At 35.9% G+C, this 17,708-nt stretch overlaps 1 protein-coding gene across 1 annotated transcript in view; it reads left to right on the forward strand.

The window, feature by feature from the left end:
- Positions 1 to 17,708, forward strand: part of LOC127440514 (ephrin type-A receptor 3-like) — a 225,783-nt gene that overhangs the window by 27,309 nt on the left and 180,766 nt on the right. Inside the window, exon 2 of the mRNA XM_051697142.1 lies at positions 13,108 to 13,172. Within this exon, the coding sequence (XP_051553102.1) occupies positions 13,108 to 13,172 (65 nt within the window). The remainder of the gene's footprint in view (positions 1 to 13,107; positions 13,173 to 17,708) is intronic.

Here is a 17,708-nt window from a genome sequence, read left to right on the forward strand (position 1 = left end):
AGCTACCTACAGAGACAGCATGACCACAAGGGAAATCGACATATTGCTACCAAATGTTCCGGTACTCTAAAATGGACCCCGTTCTCATTGACAAGCGGCATTATCCATCAGACATCTTTGCATCAATTTAGATGTTTTTAACTTTTCACGTGGTGCTACTGATGCGTTGTGCAAGCAGCCTATGGGACACATAATCACTTTCACGTAATGAATAATGAGCTTTATTCTGAGGTTGCATTTTTGAGAGGTTGCAAGATTATATTTTTCTCCACTGAGGGTTAGGTTTAGGGTTGGGGGTTGGGTCTTCGGAATTTTAAGTGGAAAACAATGCTCAGACCTGCCCATTTGCTCAACATTACTTCAAGCTTCGGCCACTAGGGTCACTGGATCGAATTTTGGTAACCACATACCAATTTAAGCTGAAGACTTTTCTACCTACTGTTGTTGAATTCACAGTGAGATCAGTCTGGCCTACATGCTATGCATTTTTCTTATTATTAGAGTATTGTGCTGTTAGCTTAACAATATGTTAACTCTAGTCATGCTTCATTGTGAGACGAGTCTCCCGTGCAAAGTGCTATTTTGTGTGGCATGTGGAGTTGCTGCCTATGTAGTGTTCCAAATCGGTCACTTACAGTATGAGGCACTATAATGGTAATGATGCTGTCTTAAAAGGGCAGATGCCTGTGTAGGCAGCAGGGACTAAAACAAAATGTTTTTCATTTTGGTTTGTTCTGAGCAGAAACTGTATTTTTTCTTTGTGGTTCCGGTGTTCCGCTGCCTCCTTTACAATTGGTATGCTGTTAGAAAAAAACAAGAAACAAACAGTTAATAATATTCTTTTTTTTTTTTTTTTTTTTTTTTTTTTTTAAATAACAGTACTCTGTGTGAAGGATGTGTGATATACAAGTTACAGTGTTGCAGATCTCTCAAGAAAAAAAGGGACCTTTTCTGGAAAAACAAGTTCAAAATAAGGAACTTGCCTCAACCAAAATAAGTCAAAAAAAGCAATAAAATTTCCAGAGTTTCAATTTGCACCCCAGTGTAAATAGCATCTGCCACACAGCGGAGCTATTTGCACCCCAATAGGCTGGTGGAACCACAGAAATATACGACAAACTAACCAATAGATGTCGCTACAGTGGCGTGAGGTGTAAAGATGGTGTGTGAATTTGTACTGTTGTCCTAGTGACTGCGGTTCGAATCTGCCTTTTTTCCCACTCTTTTTCCCATCTGATTTCCTGTTTCCACACTTAATATTTCCTTTAATACTACTTAAAATAATAGACAAAAAATGTATATAAATTTTGATTTCATCGCAGTGATTTGGTCACGGTGAATGTCAGGGAGTGCTGAGAAGGGTCTGTCGATCGCACTCGTTCCAGCATGAAACCATGGTTACTGTAGTAAAACAAAGTTTATGTTTTTTTAAGGTGAGGTTAAGGTTAGGTTTAGGGGTAGGGGCTAATATAGTGTGTCAATTAGTATCTACCATTATTTGCACCAGGGTTGTGGTGCAAATAATATCTGCCACTATTTGCACTGGGGTGTAAATAGCATGCACGTATACCATTATTTGCACCAGGGTGAAAATAGCATCTGCCTGCAATTACCCATGTGGGGGAATTATGAGCATAGAAATCATAACAAGCAAAGTATACAGTAGCTATAAAATAACATCTTTTCAATAAACGTATTATTAATATTGAATATATCCCCCAAAATATTAAAAATGTTCCAAAAATACATCTGGACATCTAAAATCAATTATTAGCCAAATTCTCTCCTGCATGCATGCACACACTGTTTGGGTGTGTTTGAACTAAACATAAGCTTATGCAGGCCTGATTATTTTATTTTAAAATTAAATAAAATTTATTTTATTGTATAATAATTTTAATAATTTTATTTTAATTTTTTGTTTTAATTACATATCTGCTTGTTGTGCATCAAATCTGTATTAATATCATATCTAATAATAATTTAGTGAAGACCTGGGAACAACTGAGAAATAAATTGTCCTTGTATCTGGATTAACCGAGCATGTATACATAGTACTAATTATATATAGTTGTCTAAAAGGTCTTCAGCAAGTCACAGAAGGCCACCTCTGCAATGTGCAATTAGGCAAATAAATTTGTGATGCAGGAGTTGTCTACAGAATCAAAGCACATGCTTATCATGTTCAACAAAAATAGAGAAGCATCTTTTTTTTAGGCAAAAGGCAGTGGTGTAATTCTGAACATTTACTAATTTAGACGTTGTTTCCATGAAAAAACTTATCAGAACAAAATTAACAGGTTATATACCAACATTTCAAAAGAAAATTTTCACTCCAGAACAATAGAAAGGGACTTTGTTCCCATTTTCGGTTACATTCTCCAAGATTATTATTTTTTTTTTTTTTTTCTGTTTTCATTCCTTGGAACATTTTCAGTCCCTGGTAGGCAGTGAAGCAGCTTACTGGAACAGAGCTCAAGGGACCTTGTTCTAGAACTGAAAAGCATCATTTTAAAGAAAAGTATTTCTAATTTTTTTTTTTTTTTTTTTTTTTTCATTTTAAATGTTTTTTTGTTTTTTGTTTTTGCTTGAGAGCTATATAAATTCATTTAACAATCTGGGCTGTTACATTATTATATATTTATCTCAAGTGCTTGTTGTGAATCAGAGATTACTCAGGTTTTTCAATATAATCAACACTTTCTATAGCAACCAAGTGATTTTGAGATTCTTTTTGGTTGGCCTTTTTCTTCAGTCAGTAGAGCCTGATGGCCAGTGGGAAATGAGAATGAAAGAGATGAAAAGATGAGTAAAAGAGTGGTCATTGTTTGTGGGTTTCATTCTCCATGCACTCTCCAGGCCGAGGTTGATGTTGGCAGCACAATAGCAGGGCGACCTGGCAGCTGATAAGGGAAAAAAAGGGACAGAATGGAGATGTGTTTGTGGGAAGGATTTGTATGCCAATGAGTTTTAGTCTGGACTGAATGAATCTCTCTCTCTCTCTCTCTCTCTCTCTCTCTCAGTCACTATCACTCTTTTTTTACAGCATTCTCTTTCTTACTTTCTAACTCTTTACCCCCATGTGGCCAATGTGGTGCCGAGGGACTAGAGGATTCTGTCACTCAAAAATCTTGTCTTTTAAAGCTTTGTGTTCCCATGACTCCAAGCATTGTCCTCCTTCATGATGGTCAGAGAGAGAGAGAGAGAGAGAGAGAGAGAGAGAGAGTGAGTGTGTGTGTGTGTGTGTGTGTGTGTGTGTGGGCGGGCAGGTTTGGGTGGTTTACGAGGGCATTTTTTTTAGGTTACAAACTGGTAATTACAAGGGTATTATGCCATAAATGTGGTTTATGAGGACATTTCTAGTGTCCCCATAATTCAAATCACTTAAAAAACATACTAAACTATGTTTTTTTGAAAATGTAAAAATGCAGAACGTTTTTTGTGAGGGTTAGTTTTAGGGGTAGGGTTAGGGTATAGAATCTATATCCTGTATAGTATAAAAATCATTATGTCTATGGAGAGTCCTCATAAGAATAGTCGCACCAACATGTGTGTGTGTGTGTGTGTGTGTGTGTGTGTTCAGTTAGCCCTTTCTCCTGTCCTCAGTTTTGTGTATAAAAAACTGCTCCACTTAAAAGCTTCAGTCCTGTAACTTGTAGATTTATTTCCCCTCAACACTGGAACAGACACCCATATTTTCATAATATAATATAATTAATATAACACAAAATCATGTTACGCAAATGCTGTTTAAATTAAAGGAATAGTTCACCCATAAATTGAAAATTCTCTCATTCAATTACCCTGATGCCATCCCATATGTGTATGATGTGTCTTTCTTAAGCAAAACACAAATTAAGATTTTTAGAAAAAAGTTGAAGCTCTATAGGTCCTTATTATGTAAGTAAACGGGTGCCATCAGGCTCTGGCTATTTGATGGTCCAAAAGGCATATTTAGGCAGCATAAAAGTAATCCACACGACCCCAGACAATCAATTAATGTCTTCTGAAGCAATTAAGCAATCGATAGGTTGGTGTAAGAAAAAAATGTATCACGTTTTTAACTTTAAATTCATTGCTTCACAGTGCTTTATTGCTGTTTGAAATGAACTAACTCTCGCATGACGTTCGTTCCTCTGTTGTAAACAAAGTGCACGCTTCCTACTTCTGCAATAAACAGGTTCAACAGGCTTATTAATAAATCAACTGAATGTACTTGAATACAGCTTATCTGTTTATAAACAATGCCATATAGTATATAGATTAATACATTTTAGATCATGGATGATAACCAATATGACACACTGTTTTACCATTTTTTTTATTTTTATTTTATTTTTATTTTTTTAACAGCATCCACACAGAATATTTGATCAGGAAGTTTACATACTTAAAGCAAATTCAGGCATCAAAACATAATTTGCAGTATAAAAGCTGGCATAGAAAAGGATATACAGTTTAAGTTCTAAAAAAATAGGGCTAGCCTACCTAGTCTCATAGAAAAATGTTTCTATATCTAAAATTTTACAAAATTATTTTTAAATGGCTAGCTGCATGTAGCGGCAGTTTCCTGGTGAAATTAATTTCCTTTACACAAATCACAAATAAAATGTCAGATGATCAGTTCATAAACACTTACCTATAACTCTGTTACTCACACAATGCTGTCTTATGACATCAAAACACTAATGCAAGACAGTGGATGACTTATAAGGTGATACATTTCAAAGGACATTTAACCCTAAAAACCTCATCTGTGAGAGAGAAACTTTTACTCACTTTTAGCACCACTCAGTGGACATTTCACCTCGGAACTGCCCTGAACGTGTAAGGTGCCCCGTAATACTATTATTTTCCAAAAATGTCAGCACAGTCCCTTTCTTTGTTTTTTTTTTTTTTTATGAGATCAGGCTCATATAAGCCCTGATGTTATCTGCTTACAATATCGGCCATATCAAAGCAATATCAATAAAAATGCTAATATTGGCCACTACCAAGATGGTCACTGATATATTCTGCATCCCATTTATTCATTAATTCACCTAATTTCAAGCCAACTTTGGGAGAGCAGTAATGTTATAGCTAGCTCTGAGAGTTTGGGAGAGGAAAGGGACTCCTCCATATGCTTTTCTGATGGCTTTGGCTCATTAGGATTGAAGTACATGATGCTGGTAACTGCTTACAGGTACACTGACTCAGTCCTCAGCAGTTATTATGTGCTCACTAATGTGCCATTGGCTGCTGAGTGACCCAGCATGGAGAGGGCTGACCGAACCCACTGGCTCCAGCATTCCTTAATGTCTTACTGGAGTGAGATGCAAACATCTTTAATTTCCACCTCACTGTACTCCTGTACCCTCCTGTTACCACAACATCACCTTGGCCTCTGCCACAGAGAGTGTAACGAAAAGTCCAAAGCACCATTCACAGCCTTATTGAGATGCAGAAATACATTAGGGATGATGAGAGGGGTGTGTGCGTGCATGTCCACGTGTGTCTGCATGTGTGTGTTTTGTACTTAATGGGATAGTTCACTCAAATGTAAAAAAAAACCTGTTGCATCTTTTTTTTCCCCATACAATGAAAGTGAATGGTGACTGAGCCTTTACACCTTCAGTACTAATGTGCTCTATATGTGGGCTGTTACTGTAAGTCTTGTAATTTGCATATTGATTCTGTAAGTTTGTAAGTGATGTATCTAGTCACACCTGTGTCAAAGTGTGTGTCTTTTTTGACTGCCGCCTCCATTGTGAAGTCTGCGGCCCTGCCCAAGGTATTGGAAGCAGCTCTTCCGCCGGGATTAGAGAGTGAACGGGGATGGAAGTGCAGATCACAGCCAAAGAAACCCTGGCTGTGCCTGGCCTGGACTCAAGCACTTCAACAACAGACAAGAGAGAGCATCATGGGGGATCTGTACAAAGAGAGAGAGAAAACGAGAGAGGAAAGGTTTAGAAGTAGTCTCAATTCGTAGATGTGTTTGGTTATGAAATATTAAAACAATATCTTACACAAAGCTTCAAATTCTGTCATCATTAACTCACCCTCATATTGTTCCAAACTTTATGACTTTAGTACTTCCATGCAACACAGTAGATGTTCTACAGAATGTTTACGCTTCTACACAGTGAAAGTGAATCTGATGGACGCTGTTTTGACGCTATAAAAAATGACAAAATGTGATTCATTGCGATGAACTTGATTAATTAATGAGCACATCATGTACTTAATTCGATTAAAAAAATATATAGATTGACAGCCCTAATATATCATGGACGATTGCTTGAAGACTACACGGGAAGCACTTCTTCCCTTAAAATGTCAATAAAATTGCAAATTATCATGTTTATCAAATTGCATATAATCGCTCTATAATTCTGATCATTATTGTCCCAGTTCAGTATTTTAGGTAACAAAAGTTTGCAATAGCATTCAACACTTTGATGTTATCTGCATGATTATGTCCTTCGGAGTTAGTGGACGCACAGCCCATAGAACCCCATTGTGAGACTGACACAAGGGATAGGCTAGTTCATAATAATTTCTGTTATTCGGGTAAGCAGGCATGGATATTGGCCATTGACGATTATCACAAAGTGATATCACAAAGTGACTACATACTGTCTGAATTATTGGCCTGGGCGAGATATTGGTGTCTTGCTAATTAAACCTCATTCCATTTATATCAGACTATAAGATAAACATTTTCCTTTCATGGATGTTGATAAATTCACTATCTTTCCTGAACTGATTCACTAATAAAAGGAAGTAAAAGTAAAACAGATAAACTGATTACTATTAAAGTGTTATATTTATTGATTCATCACAGTAAAATCCTGGAGTGGACTCTGCTTGTCTCTGGGGTGTCCTGTTCCAGGAACGCCGTCCCCTAGACTCTCAGCTTTTCTTCTTCTATGTAAAATACTGGCTGCTGATGATAATCGATACATGGGCATGCCTGCTGGTAACCAAAACCCTTTGAAGAGCCCATGCAGTCTGTTCAGGTCATGGTCATGGGAAAATGATTCAGAATGTGTGTTAACACACTGAGCTGTATAACGGCAGCCAAAATAAATCTCCCACTCCAAGCACAGTTTAAAAACAGTGCAATTGTGCTCACTCTAAACTGTTAATCTTATCCAGTATTAATTCCCATCCTGGCCCAGCCTGGTTTTCGCTTGTTTGTGCTGGTCTAACTGGTGAATACCAGCAAAATTTAGCTGGTAAAGCTGGTCAGGACCTGCAGCTAAATCCAACATATGTTGGTCACAAGCTAGGCTAGTCTTTTCAGCATGGAAGGCAAAGATAACTCAGGAAGTGTGAGATCATGCTGTGTTGTATTTGTCATCAGTGTGAGATGAGGGGAGATATGAATCTCTATTCTGTAAAGTGTTTTCTCCGTTTGATCTGGTATCGAGTCATTGATGGTGTTTTCTGTCAGTTTTATTGGATAATGATGAATATGAGCTGGGCTGGGACGCTAATTGGCTCGTCTTTGAGCTGTAAGAAACCGAGTCCAGGCCAAGTTAGAGTTACATGTGCAGACAAATCGACTTCCCCAGGGACAGAGGAACAGAGAGTGAGAGAGAGAGAGAGAGAGAGAGAGAGAGAGAGAGAGTGAGAGAGAGAGAGGAACAGGAGAAAGAAAGTGTGAGAGGATTGAGAGAATGAGAGCATCAAGAAAGAAGGAAAATATAAAATCAGACAGAACTGTAAGGAATAGTTCACCCCAAAACGAACATTCATCATTTACTCACCTACATACCATCCTAGATGTGTATGACTTTTTTTCTTCTGCAGAACACAAATGAAGATTTTAGGAAGAATATCTCAGCTCTGTTGGTCCATACAATGCAAGTGAATGGTGACCAAAACTTTGAAGCTCCAAAAAAACACAAAGACAGCATAAAAGTCCACTTGACTCCAGTAGATTAATCCATGTCTTCTGAAGCGATCCAAATGGTTTTGGTGAGAACAGACCAAAATATAACTCTTTTTTCACTATACATCATGCCATTGCAGTCGCACAATCATGATTTCAAGTTCGATTACACTTACTAATGCTTGAGCTTAAAATCATGATCACCAAAGAGACTGCTGATGTCAAGATTTTGGTCTGTTCTCACCCAAAACCAATTGGATCGCTTCAGAATACATGGATTAAACCGCTGGAGTCGTATGGATTACCTTCATGCTGTCTTGATGTGATTTTTTGAGCTTTAACATTGTGGTCACAATTCACTTGCATTGTATGGACCTACAAAGCTGATATATGTTTCTGAATCTTCGTTTGTGTTCTGCAGAAGTAAGAAACTCATACACATCTGCGATGGCATGAGGGAGAGTAAATGATGAGGACATTTTCATTTTTTGGTGAACTATTCCTTGAACAGTGCTGCTCTAAAACCAGCAAACAGACCTGCATTACTAGGTGCGGAGACCACCTTAAGCAGTTTTTTTCAGCAGCGGCTTGGAAAATAAATTGACTATGTTTTGGCTTTAGAAAAGAGATGTTTATCTCTTAAAGCCTATGTAGAGAGACAGGTGGGAGACAAAAGGCATGTAGTTGTGTTTGTGAATCCTCCAAGAGGAAGAGCGAGGTGAGGCGTTCAGCTAAATCAAGGTCTTAGGGCTGATCGAGCTCCTTTGTTTCTCTCCTACAGACTTCATCAGCAGCTGTTATGATTAATTGATATAACAGTTATCAACCTGTCATATCCGGCTTCTTCCTTCCTCTGTTGTCACGGAGATGTTTATCCTCCTTTAACCTTTTAGAATTAGTGGTTCTCATTCTCACGACTGTTGTATTGAGTCATTTTCCGCCCTCCATTAGCTGGTGTGCTATTAAAGTCAGTAATCTGTAGGTTTAACCAAACAAAGAACACATAAATGCTCTTTATTCGTTGTGTGCAGTTTTAAAGAGCAACCTTTCCTCAGAGAAAATGTTACCTGTTCACTGAGCAAATGGCTTTAGCAAACACGCTGACACACTTTCGCTGCAACTTATTTATTTACAAATGTCACCGTCACCGGGGCGTATTGTGTTGCATCAGGCGTGGAGCTCTTTGGAAAAGTGTTCGTCATCAATCCAGAGGGTTTCGATGGGAACAGGAGAGAGGAGGAGGGGAGAGATGAGACTGGGTTACAGAGTAATTTTGTGAGAAGAGGCACTTTGTTCTAATTAAGAGGACATATCCGATACACTTTTGTTTTTTCTCTAAAGTTCACCTATAATGTTATTTAAGGTTTCTTGTAGTGGTTGACCAATATGAGTTTTTCAATAATTGAAGCAATTGAGATGTACACACATATAGACTTTATTCACGCTAGTGCCATCTTTGATTTTTAATGGAAATGACAACGAGGCTGTGAGGGATAGACTTACAGTCTCTTCAATGGGCTGTACTGCTGGTTAAAGTGTTTTTGTATCATTCCATGGACAAAACATTGATAAAATATCTGTTCAAGAACATACAGTATACAAAGAACTCCAGACAACATGAGCTGTGGAAAATCAGATGCGATCTAGGAGCTTTATACGGTGTATGCCATTGAAGAGAAAGTAAGTCTATGCCTCACAGCCTCGTTGTCATTTAAAGATGGGGCTAGCGTGAATAAGGTCTATACACTGATACTTTACTCTATATGCTTCTTGAAATTCACCAAAATATTTGTACACAGAAATTGGCCATTATTCAAAGGCTGTCAGTAGACTTTGGAACTAACACAGCCATGGTCATGGAAAACCTGAAAATATCAGGGAATGTTAAAATATTTTTTTTACAAATATCACGAAAAGTACTCTCACTAGTTTATGTATTTATCTACTAACAATGTCCAGTAGTACATGCATCACAGAAGATTTATGTAATTTTTGTACATTTTCTGAAAGTCATGAAAATTGCCACCACAGTGTCATTTCCTCCACATCTCAAATTCTGTATTGTGCCTAATAGAATTCTGTGATGGAAATGCCATTTTTAAAGTTTCTGAAATAAAATGATTGGAAATGACAATCAATAAAAAATTTCTGCTCACAACTGCTAACAAGTGATATTTTATCTTTTTTTTTTTTTTTTAAAACATCATTTTTCTCATATTTCATCTCAATCATCATATTTCATCTTTCACTGACTTGGTTAACAAGTACACTAAGCGTTTATGTTTATGGAACACTTTGTTTACAGTATCATAGTTTTAACATGTAGAAATTTGTGTTTTTATAATGGGTTTTCATAGTTTAATATTGAAAGTCTGAGTCTGAGCTAAAACAGTCAAATCTGTACATACTGTAAAATGCATTTTAAAAATACCAAAAATTATGCAGGCCTGGTAAAAAAAGTTTCCAAGTCTGTTTTAATGTGACCTTCATTGGGGTGTAATGGTTCACTCATCTCATGATTCCGTTTGGTTCACGATACTGAGCTCACGGTTCTGTTCAGTATACGATTCTGTAAACTAAGCCTGAATCAAGAAAAGCTAAGATTGAAAGTTGTATTTTGAATATTATTATTATTATTATTATTATTATTACTTCAAAGACATATGTAGAACATTTACAATTTAGCTTTATTATTAAAAGTGAAATATAATCCATCAGAGAGGTACTGGGCTTAAAATTCAACCTAGAACATGGCAATGGTGACACCAAATGGAAATATTAACTAATAATTAGCTTTGCTGAAAATATGGAATAATGTTAGATACATATGCTTCTTACACACTGTCACTGATTACATACATTTTAAATATTTTAAATTAAAGCTGTATTTTTCAAAAACAATATTGTCTCTGATTACATCTAAATATTCTTTTCGAAAATACATATTTAATTGTATTGTATATATTGATAAATCAAATCAGATATGACATCTGACAAAGAATAGCATTATTATACATATTATGCGTATAGTTTTTGCTATTTTACTTTCAAGACTTCTATGTAAAACCTCTTTTATGATTCGATTACCTCTTTGAATTCGAAATTAGCAACAAAGAAATAGGACATTCACAGCTCTCTGCCACTTTAGTTGTTTAGACACTTTTTGTGGTGCATGAATGTGATTTACAGTAGATCCCTCTCACCGAGTGAAGGATTACAGTCAGTCTGCTGGAAACTATTTATAAAACATGAATCCCAGTCCATTAATCTTACACCTACACTGCACTGTCATTATAAATCAAACACCCGGGAAGGGGCAAGCATATAGCTGAGCATATACCGTGGTAAAACTTGTCATTTACACTCTCACTCTCCACCTTTTTTCTTTTTTTGATCAAATCTAGTTAAACCATTAACTTGTGTAAGGGTGAAAGACAAACAAAGCTATTAAACCACTTAAGATCTGCATGCCAGTAACGTGCATATGTGCCAATATGTCAAACGAGCTGTGCTCAGCATTTTCAATATGCTGATATCCTTAAGTACTGGTCTGGTGTAAGTGTCTTTAAAAGTGCTGTTGGCCATAGAATAGAAAAGAATGAAACAAGCTGTGTTTTATTATTCCATTAATTTTATAGTTTAAGGGAATAGCTCACAAAAAAGACTAAGCCATCATTTACTTACTCTCATGTTGTTCTAATCTTTTTTTTTCTTTTTTCTGTGGAACACAAAAGGAGATCTTTTGCAGAATTTCCAGACTGCTCTTTTGCAATGCAATACCACCATTCCACTACAATAAAAGTGGATGGTGATTTATACTGCCAAGCTCCGAAAAGGTTACTTGTGTGCTACATTCCAAGCCTTCTGTAGCCATATGATAGCTCTGTGTGAGGAACAGACCAAAAGTTAGCCAACTTCATTAAAGGAATGTTTATTAGGTTCAATACAAATTAAGCTCTATCGACAGCATTTGTAGCGTAATGTTGACTACCACAAAAATCATCCCGACTCGTCCCTAAAAAACAGCAAAAATTGCTAAATGAATAGGGCTAGTCCATAGATGTTAAAATACACACTGTTTCAAAAGTATAGCAACAAGGCGTAAGCATTGTGTGTTAACATGATTTTAGTGTGATAATATACTAATATTGCATATTTTAATGTTCATGGACTGGCCTTATTCACCTCCATTTTAAATGGTTGACAGTAACCATGATTTTTGCTTTTTTAAATTAGATGAAATAATTATTTGGGGTTGTTAACATTATGACACATACGTATGCTGTCGATTGATCTTAATTTGTATTAAACCCAGAATATTCCTTTAAATAACATTCTTCAAACAGACCACTTTTTTATCTAACTTGTAAGAGATCATGCGGAAACATACAATTTATATTGTACTAATATTAAAAAAAATAATTCTACTCTTCAAAGGAATCAAATACTCTTTCAAAGTTTTGATAAATATAAATAAATTATGAAATTATTATGAAATGTGAAATTTCTTTAGCACTTCATAAAATGACCAACAAGTACATCTTTCCCTCAGCGTGAAAAAGCAACATCTGAGTGATTAAAAATTAATGGCTGATGATGCCGAGACCTTAATTACCCTGGAATGTAGCTCGTAGTAGAAAAACACAGTTTGAGACACAAAGGGTGAGGGAGAGAGACCGGCACCAGAATTTAAATAGCCACTTCGATGGTTTGTTGATCCAATCCCCTTGGTACACACACACACACTCTCTCTCTCTCTCTCTCTCTCTCTCTCTCTCTCTCTCTCTCTCTCTCTCTCTCTCTCTCTCTCTCTCAAGCACACTCCAGAAATTAAAATGAAAATCATCAATATTGCAATTGCGGGCAAACTTTGTTTTGCTGGTAATGCTGTGGAAGTCATGAATGTGTTTTTATCGATATCTCTGATTTACAAAACAGTCTTTCTAAAGTAATGGCTTCCCAGCAGTGTGTTATATCTCCGCCAGATGAACGAGGGCATTGTGGGAGTGATTTAAACTGTGGGGCTAGACATTCATCCCTCAGGCTATGGACCTGAATGTCTTCAACTGCTCAGTGATTTACTTGCCAAATATGCAATCTCATCTAACCAGCTTGTTTTCCTCACAATATGTCACGAGGTTGACTGAACTTTAACAAATCATTACTCTTTTTCTCTCCTCTGTGTGCTCTTTCTCTCTCTCCCTCTCCTCGTCTTTCTTTCTCTGTAGTTACGTTGCTGGACACAATGTCTGCTCTGGGAGACCTTGGCTGGGAGGCCTACCCAGCAGAAGGAGTGAGTAATGCATCCAATCAAAATCGAGACATAAACACACACGCCACCTCAAAAATCTTTAATCAATGCTGACTCTTGCACCCAGACAGAATTATGGTGTGCTTTGTCCAAGGGACTGTTTCACACGAAATGATTTGAACTATATTGGGACCTTAAAACTATTGCTCTCAGGCACACATTTGACACATTTTTACTTGCGTCCAATCATCTGTAATCATGTTGTCGCCTCTCAGATGTGCTGGAACTGCACGTGGTTAGACCTGACCTGCACATATATATTCATAAGCATGGATACAACAGACTGCATACATTAAGATGGTGTAAGCTTGTTCTCAAATTTTTATAAATAGGGGCCATTATTATGTGTGTGTGTGTGTACCTACTTAGCTATAGTTTGGGGACAATTTTGTCCACAGAAGTGAGCTAAATCTGACAAAACCTCATTATGGTATGTCCTCATTTGGAAAACCGATCCATACATAAATTATTATTATTATTATTATTATTTTCTAAACAATGGAGAAAAAAATATATAATTAAAATATATATGTATTTTTTATAGGGCTGTCAATCTATTAATTTTTAAAATCAAATTAGACAGACAGACAGACAGATAGATAGATAGATAGATAGATAGATAGATAGATAGATAGATAGATAGATGTCTATTGGATGTCACAGGATGCCTTGTATTAGTGTGAGGAAAACTAAGAGAGTGTTGCTGCAGTGCTTTAATTATCATGCTTACATTGTGTTGTGCTTTAGCTGTTAGACAGTTTGCACAGAGAAACCCTCTTGGAAAAGTTATTTCTTTAAATATATCCTCTTTAAAGCCCCTGTGCTACAGCCAAATACATTCAGATGGATGTCTTCGGCTTCTACACTGTGTCTAGCACTGTTTTTAGAGCATCCCTCCACAAGTGTTACATTTTTAAGAAAGCGTGTCAAGTAAAACACTTTTAAAAATTGTATCAAGATTCCAGCATCCTGTTCAATTCAGATATGCTCTGTCTAGCTGTTTTTGAACACAAAAACTCATCTTCTGTAAATGCCCCCTAAAACACACATCTGATTGTGGTCATGTGATCCGAAACCAGCCTTATTGTACAGGTCATTCAGACAACCCACCGACAAGACAATTTTCAAAATATGTTGTTTTGCTTATCCCTTCTGTCAAGGTCATCTGTGAAACCTTCATTAACAAGTGGGCTTTGAGAGCTTACTCTTGTTTCCAGCTAAGAACTGCTCAGGTTCGGCTTTACACCACCAACCCTCTCACTTTCTTACAGTTTATTTGAGGAAGATGTCAAGATTAAGAGAGTCTAAAGCAGGAACAGTCTCCTGTGCCAGAGAACAGAAGAGAGAGCCATGTATTCTGAGTGGAGTAGAGGAGCCCTGCTCTGTCTCTTTTCATGCATCCAAAGTGGTCTAAAAATAATCAAGTTAGCAAAAACCATGGTGAACTTAAAAGAAAATCAATCTTTGGGATTTCACAGCCACCTTTTAAATGATTTAACTGACCCGTCAGAAGCTAGATCAGATTGCCCAGTGCCACACATACACACAAGACGTGTCAAGTAGCAGCTAAATCTGGAGACGAGCACAATTTACAAATGATTTTTCAACATTTCTGAAAATAGTGTGACCGCTTGTGCTCTGTATCCTCTTCTCAAACCCAGAATATAAGACTTGCATAACACAGTATTGCGTTGCACAACTGGCAGATATTTTGTTGATAACACAACACCACCACCTTACCCTAACAGAGCCAATAAATACAGAGTGACAGCATGCAAAAGATGTAGAAGACAATGCAAACTCTTCAAAAGTCAACTAGGATGCATTGCAGATCCTCAAAACAGATGCACACTGTTAGCGAAACATTAGATATGAGATTTGTCTCATTCTGTATGCACAATATTCCTTGCAGGTCTCTTAAATTTATAAATTTAAAGTAGATTTGCTTGGGTAAATGACAAGAAGGTGAAGGATTAGCTTAGTTATTTTTATGTGCTGGTGGCAAAGTGTTGGTGAACTCAGCTTTGGTGCTCCTTGGCAGATTGTTTACTGGTGCTGTTTTTCCTGGGCAGCATCCCAATTTGCATACTACCATTCCTTAAAAGTATTAGAATTAGAAGTGAATCCCAAATCATAGTGTGTTGATGTGATGTTGATTATAGCATGCCAAAGTGTTCAGATGGCATACTTTATCTTGTTTGTTTTTTTTTTTGACAGTTCTCTTGCAACTTGTGAGTTACAACAGTTTTAACCCTTGTGCACTGTTCGTTTTTGAGTCACACTTGTGATGTTCGTGGGTCAAAAATGACCCGAATATACATGTGTAATATTTTCCTTTTTTTTTTTTTTTTTTTTTTTTTTTTTAAAGATATGTAATGACACTCATTTAACTAAAGTAAAAACACTAAAGTTGTGCATTTTTAGTGGGGATTTTATGGCATTTAGATCTTATTAATCTCTTAATTACTAAATTACACCATTCATTTTCATGTAAAATAAGCACATTTTATGTTATCTTATCTTCACTTCAGTAAAAAACCTTCATTTCAGTAAATTGAAAGTGTCAAAACATCACAGTTTGTCTTGCATTGGGAGTAGGGCTGCACAATTTGGACAAAAAGTCATGCAAATATTTTGAAAAATATTGCGATTGCGATTTGAGCTGCAATTATGATAGACCAAAAAAAATAAAATAATGTTTTTCAGATGTTCAACTGTCAAAAGTCTACTGGGGTTTTCACCTTTTAGAAACAGACATCACCTGTCAGTCAACAATGGCATTTTTAGCATAATATGAGGTAAAGAATCACAATTTATGATTCCAGTATTGTCAGATTTTATTGCTGATTTTAAATATGTTCTTTGATCGTAATCTTGATCAACCATTTTTGAGATTTTGGTCTTTCTCCATTCAAGTAAATAGTAGCTGCACTTTTAAAAATAAAGGTTCTTCAAGGGTTATTTGTCGGGGTGTATGGTTCCATGAAGAACCTTTACCATCTGTGGAACCTTTCCATTCCACAAAAGGTTCTTTGTAGTGCCAAAAGGTTCTTTAGACCATAAAAAGGTTCTTTACACTAAGTAATCTCCAATATTTTTTTTAAACTTGTGAAACGTTAGCTCAATGCAAATTAATGGTGTGCTTTCAATGTCTTTGGTGAACATTCTCAAAAAGTTATCAACATTATTCATAAGTGAAACATTATTTAAACATTACTACAGAAAAAACGGCCTTGATTTGTTATCACAATTTTAAACATACTAATTTGTGTTTCTGTTGAATAAACGAACAACACAGTTTCAATGCACTGTGATGAAGTAGCCTGCTTTTCTTTTTTTTTTCTTTTTTCTTGTTAGACCATTTTTTTCCCTGACTGACCCAAAAAAAAAAAAAAAAAAAAAAAAAAAACATTATTTAGTTTATTTTTTTATAATATATAGGATATTATAGGATATTTATTTATTTATATACATTTATAATTACTTACAGTATATCCATGGTCATTACGTGGTTTCACTTTAAAGAAAACAGCGTGTAAAGCTGAAGTTAAATATAAATTATTAATGTAAGTAAATAAAGAACGTTTTTTTTAAATACATTATCATTTCGCAATTAGTCAATAAGGCTATATAAAAAATAAAAAAAATTACAAAAAATAAGCAATTTCCAATAGTAAAAGGTATTATATCAATATAATGTTAGGAAGTGCATTTTTTATTGTTAATTATTTTAAGACTTTTTAGATCAATTTCCAGTTGGTCACACTTGCGTCGTCATTTATCATATGCATGCGCAGAAGACTCTTGAGGGAACTGAGAAGGCACCATTTTCAGAGGAAAACTTCGATTTTACGGTAAGTAGAGTGCAGAGTTCATTGTCGTTACTGATTGTTTTAGTATAAGAATGCTTTGATTTTGCTTTGTAAGGTGAACAAAAACAAAATCGGTAATAGTAAAATCGATGGAAGTTTGAAACTTTAACGGCTCGATCTGTTAAGTGGAGCTCATTGTGTGTGTGTTAACACACACATGATCGATATATTATTATATTTTATGATAATAATAACCTTTAAGAGAATGATAAAATTAATATATACAAACATTGTCTTTTATTTTAAGAAGAAATAAATGGTTTCACTGGATTGGACTGTTTGTTTTCGTAATATAAGTATACGTTTGTTTAAGATGCTTAACACATCTAAGGAAAAGACAAGTTAAGACAAATGGAGGAAGGTCTCGCCCTTTGTCTGCATTGTTCCTTACAATCAAGTCTATCTGACACTAATCAACAATAATCTTCCATTTATATATATATCCTGATGGGGAGCACACTTGATTTTTGGTGAAAGGAAGTGATCACAACTTTTGAAGACCAATGTCAAGAGCAGATGGCCTGCATATTTAAGTAGAGACTGGTTAGTATTCTTATCTATTTGCTTTACTATTATCTTGCAGAATGAAATCAACCCCTGATCTACTAACTTAAACTGACAACTTTTTTTTTTTTTTCCTGTCTGT

Source organism: Myxocyprinus asiaticus, chromosome 5 (genome assembly GCF_019703515.2).
Source record: "Myxocyprinus asiaticus isolate MX2 ecotype Aquarium Trade chromosome 5, UBuf_Myxa_2, whole genome shotgun sequence".
NCBI classification, from domain to species: domain Eukaryota; kingdom Metazoa; phylum Chordata; class Actinopteri; order Cypriniformes; family Catostomidae; genus Myxocyprinus; species Myxocyprinus asiaticus.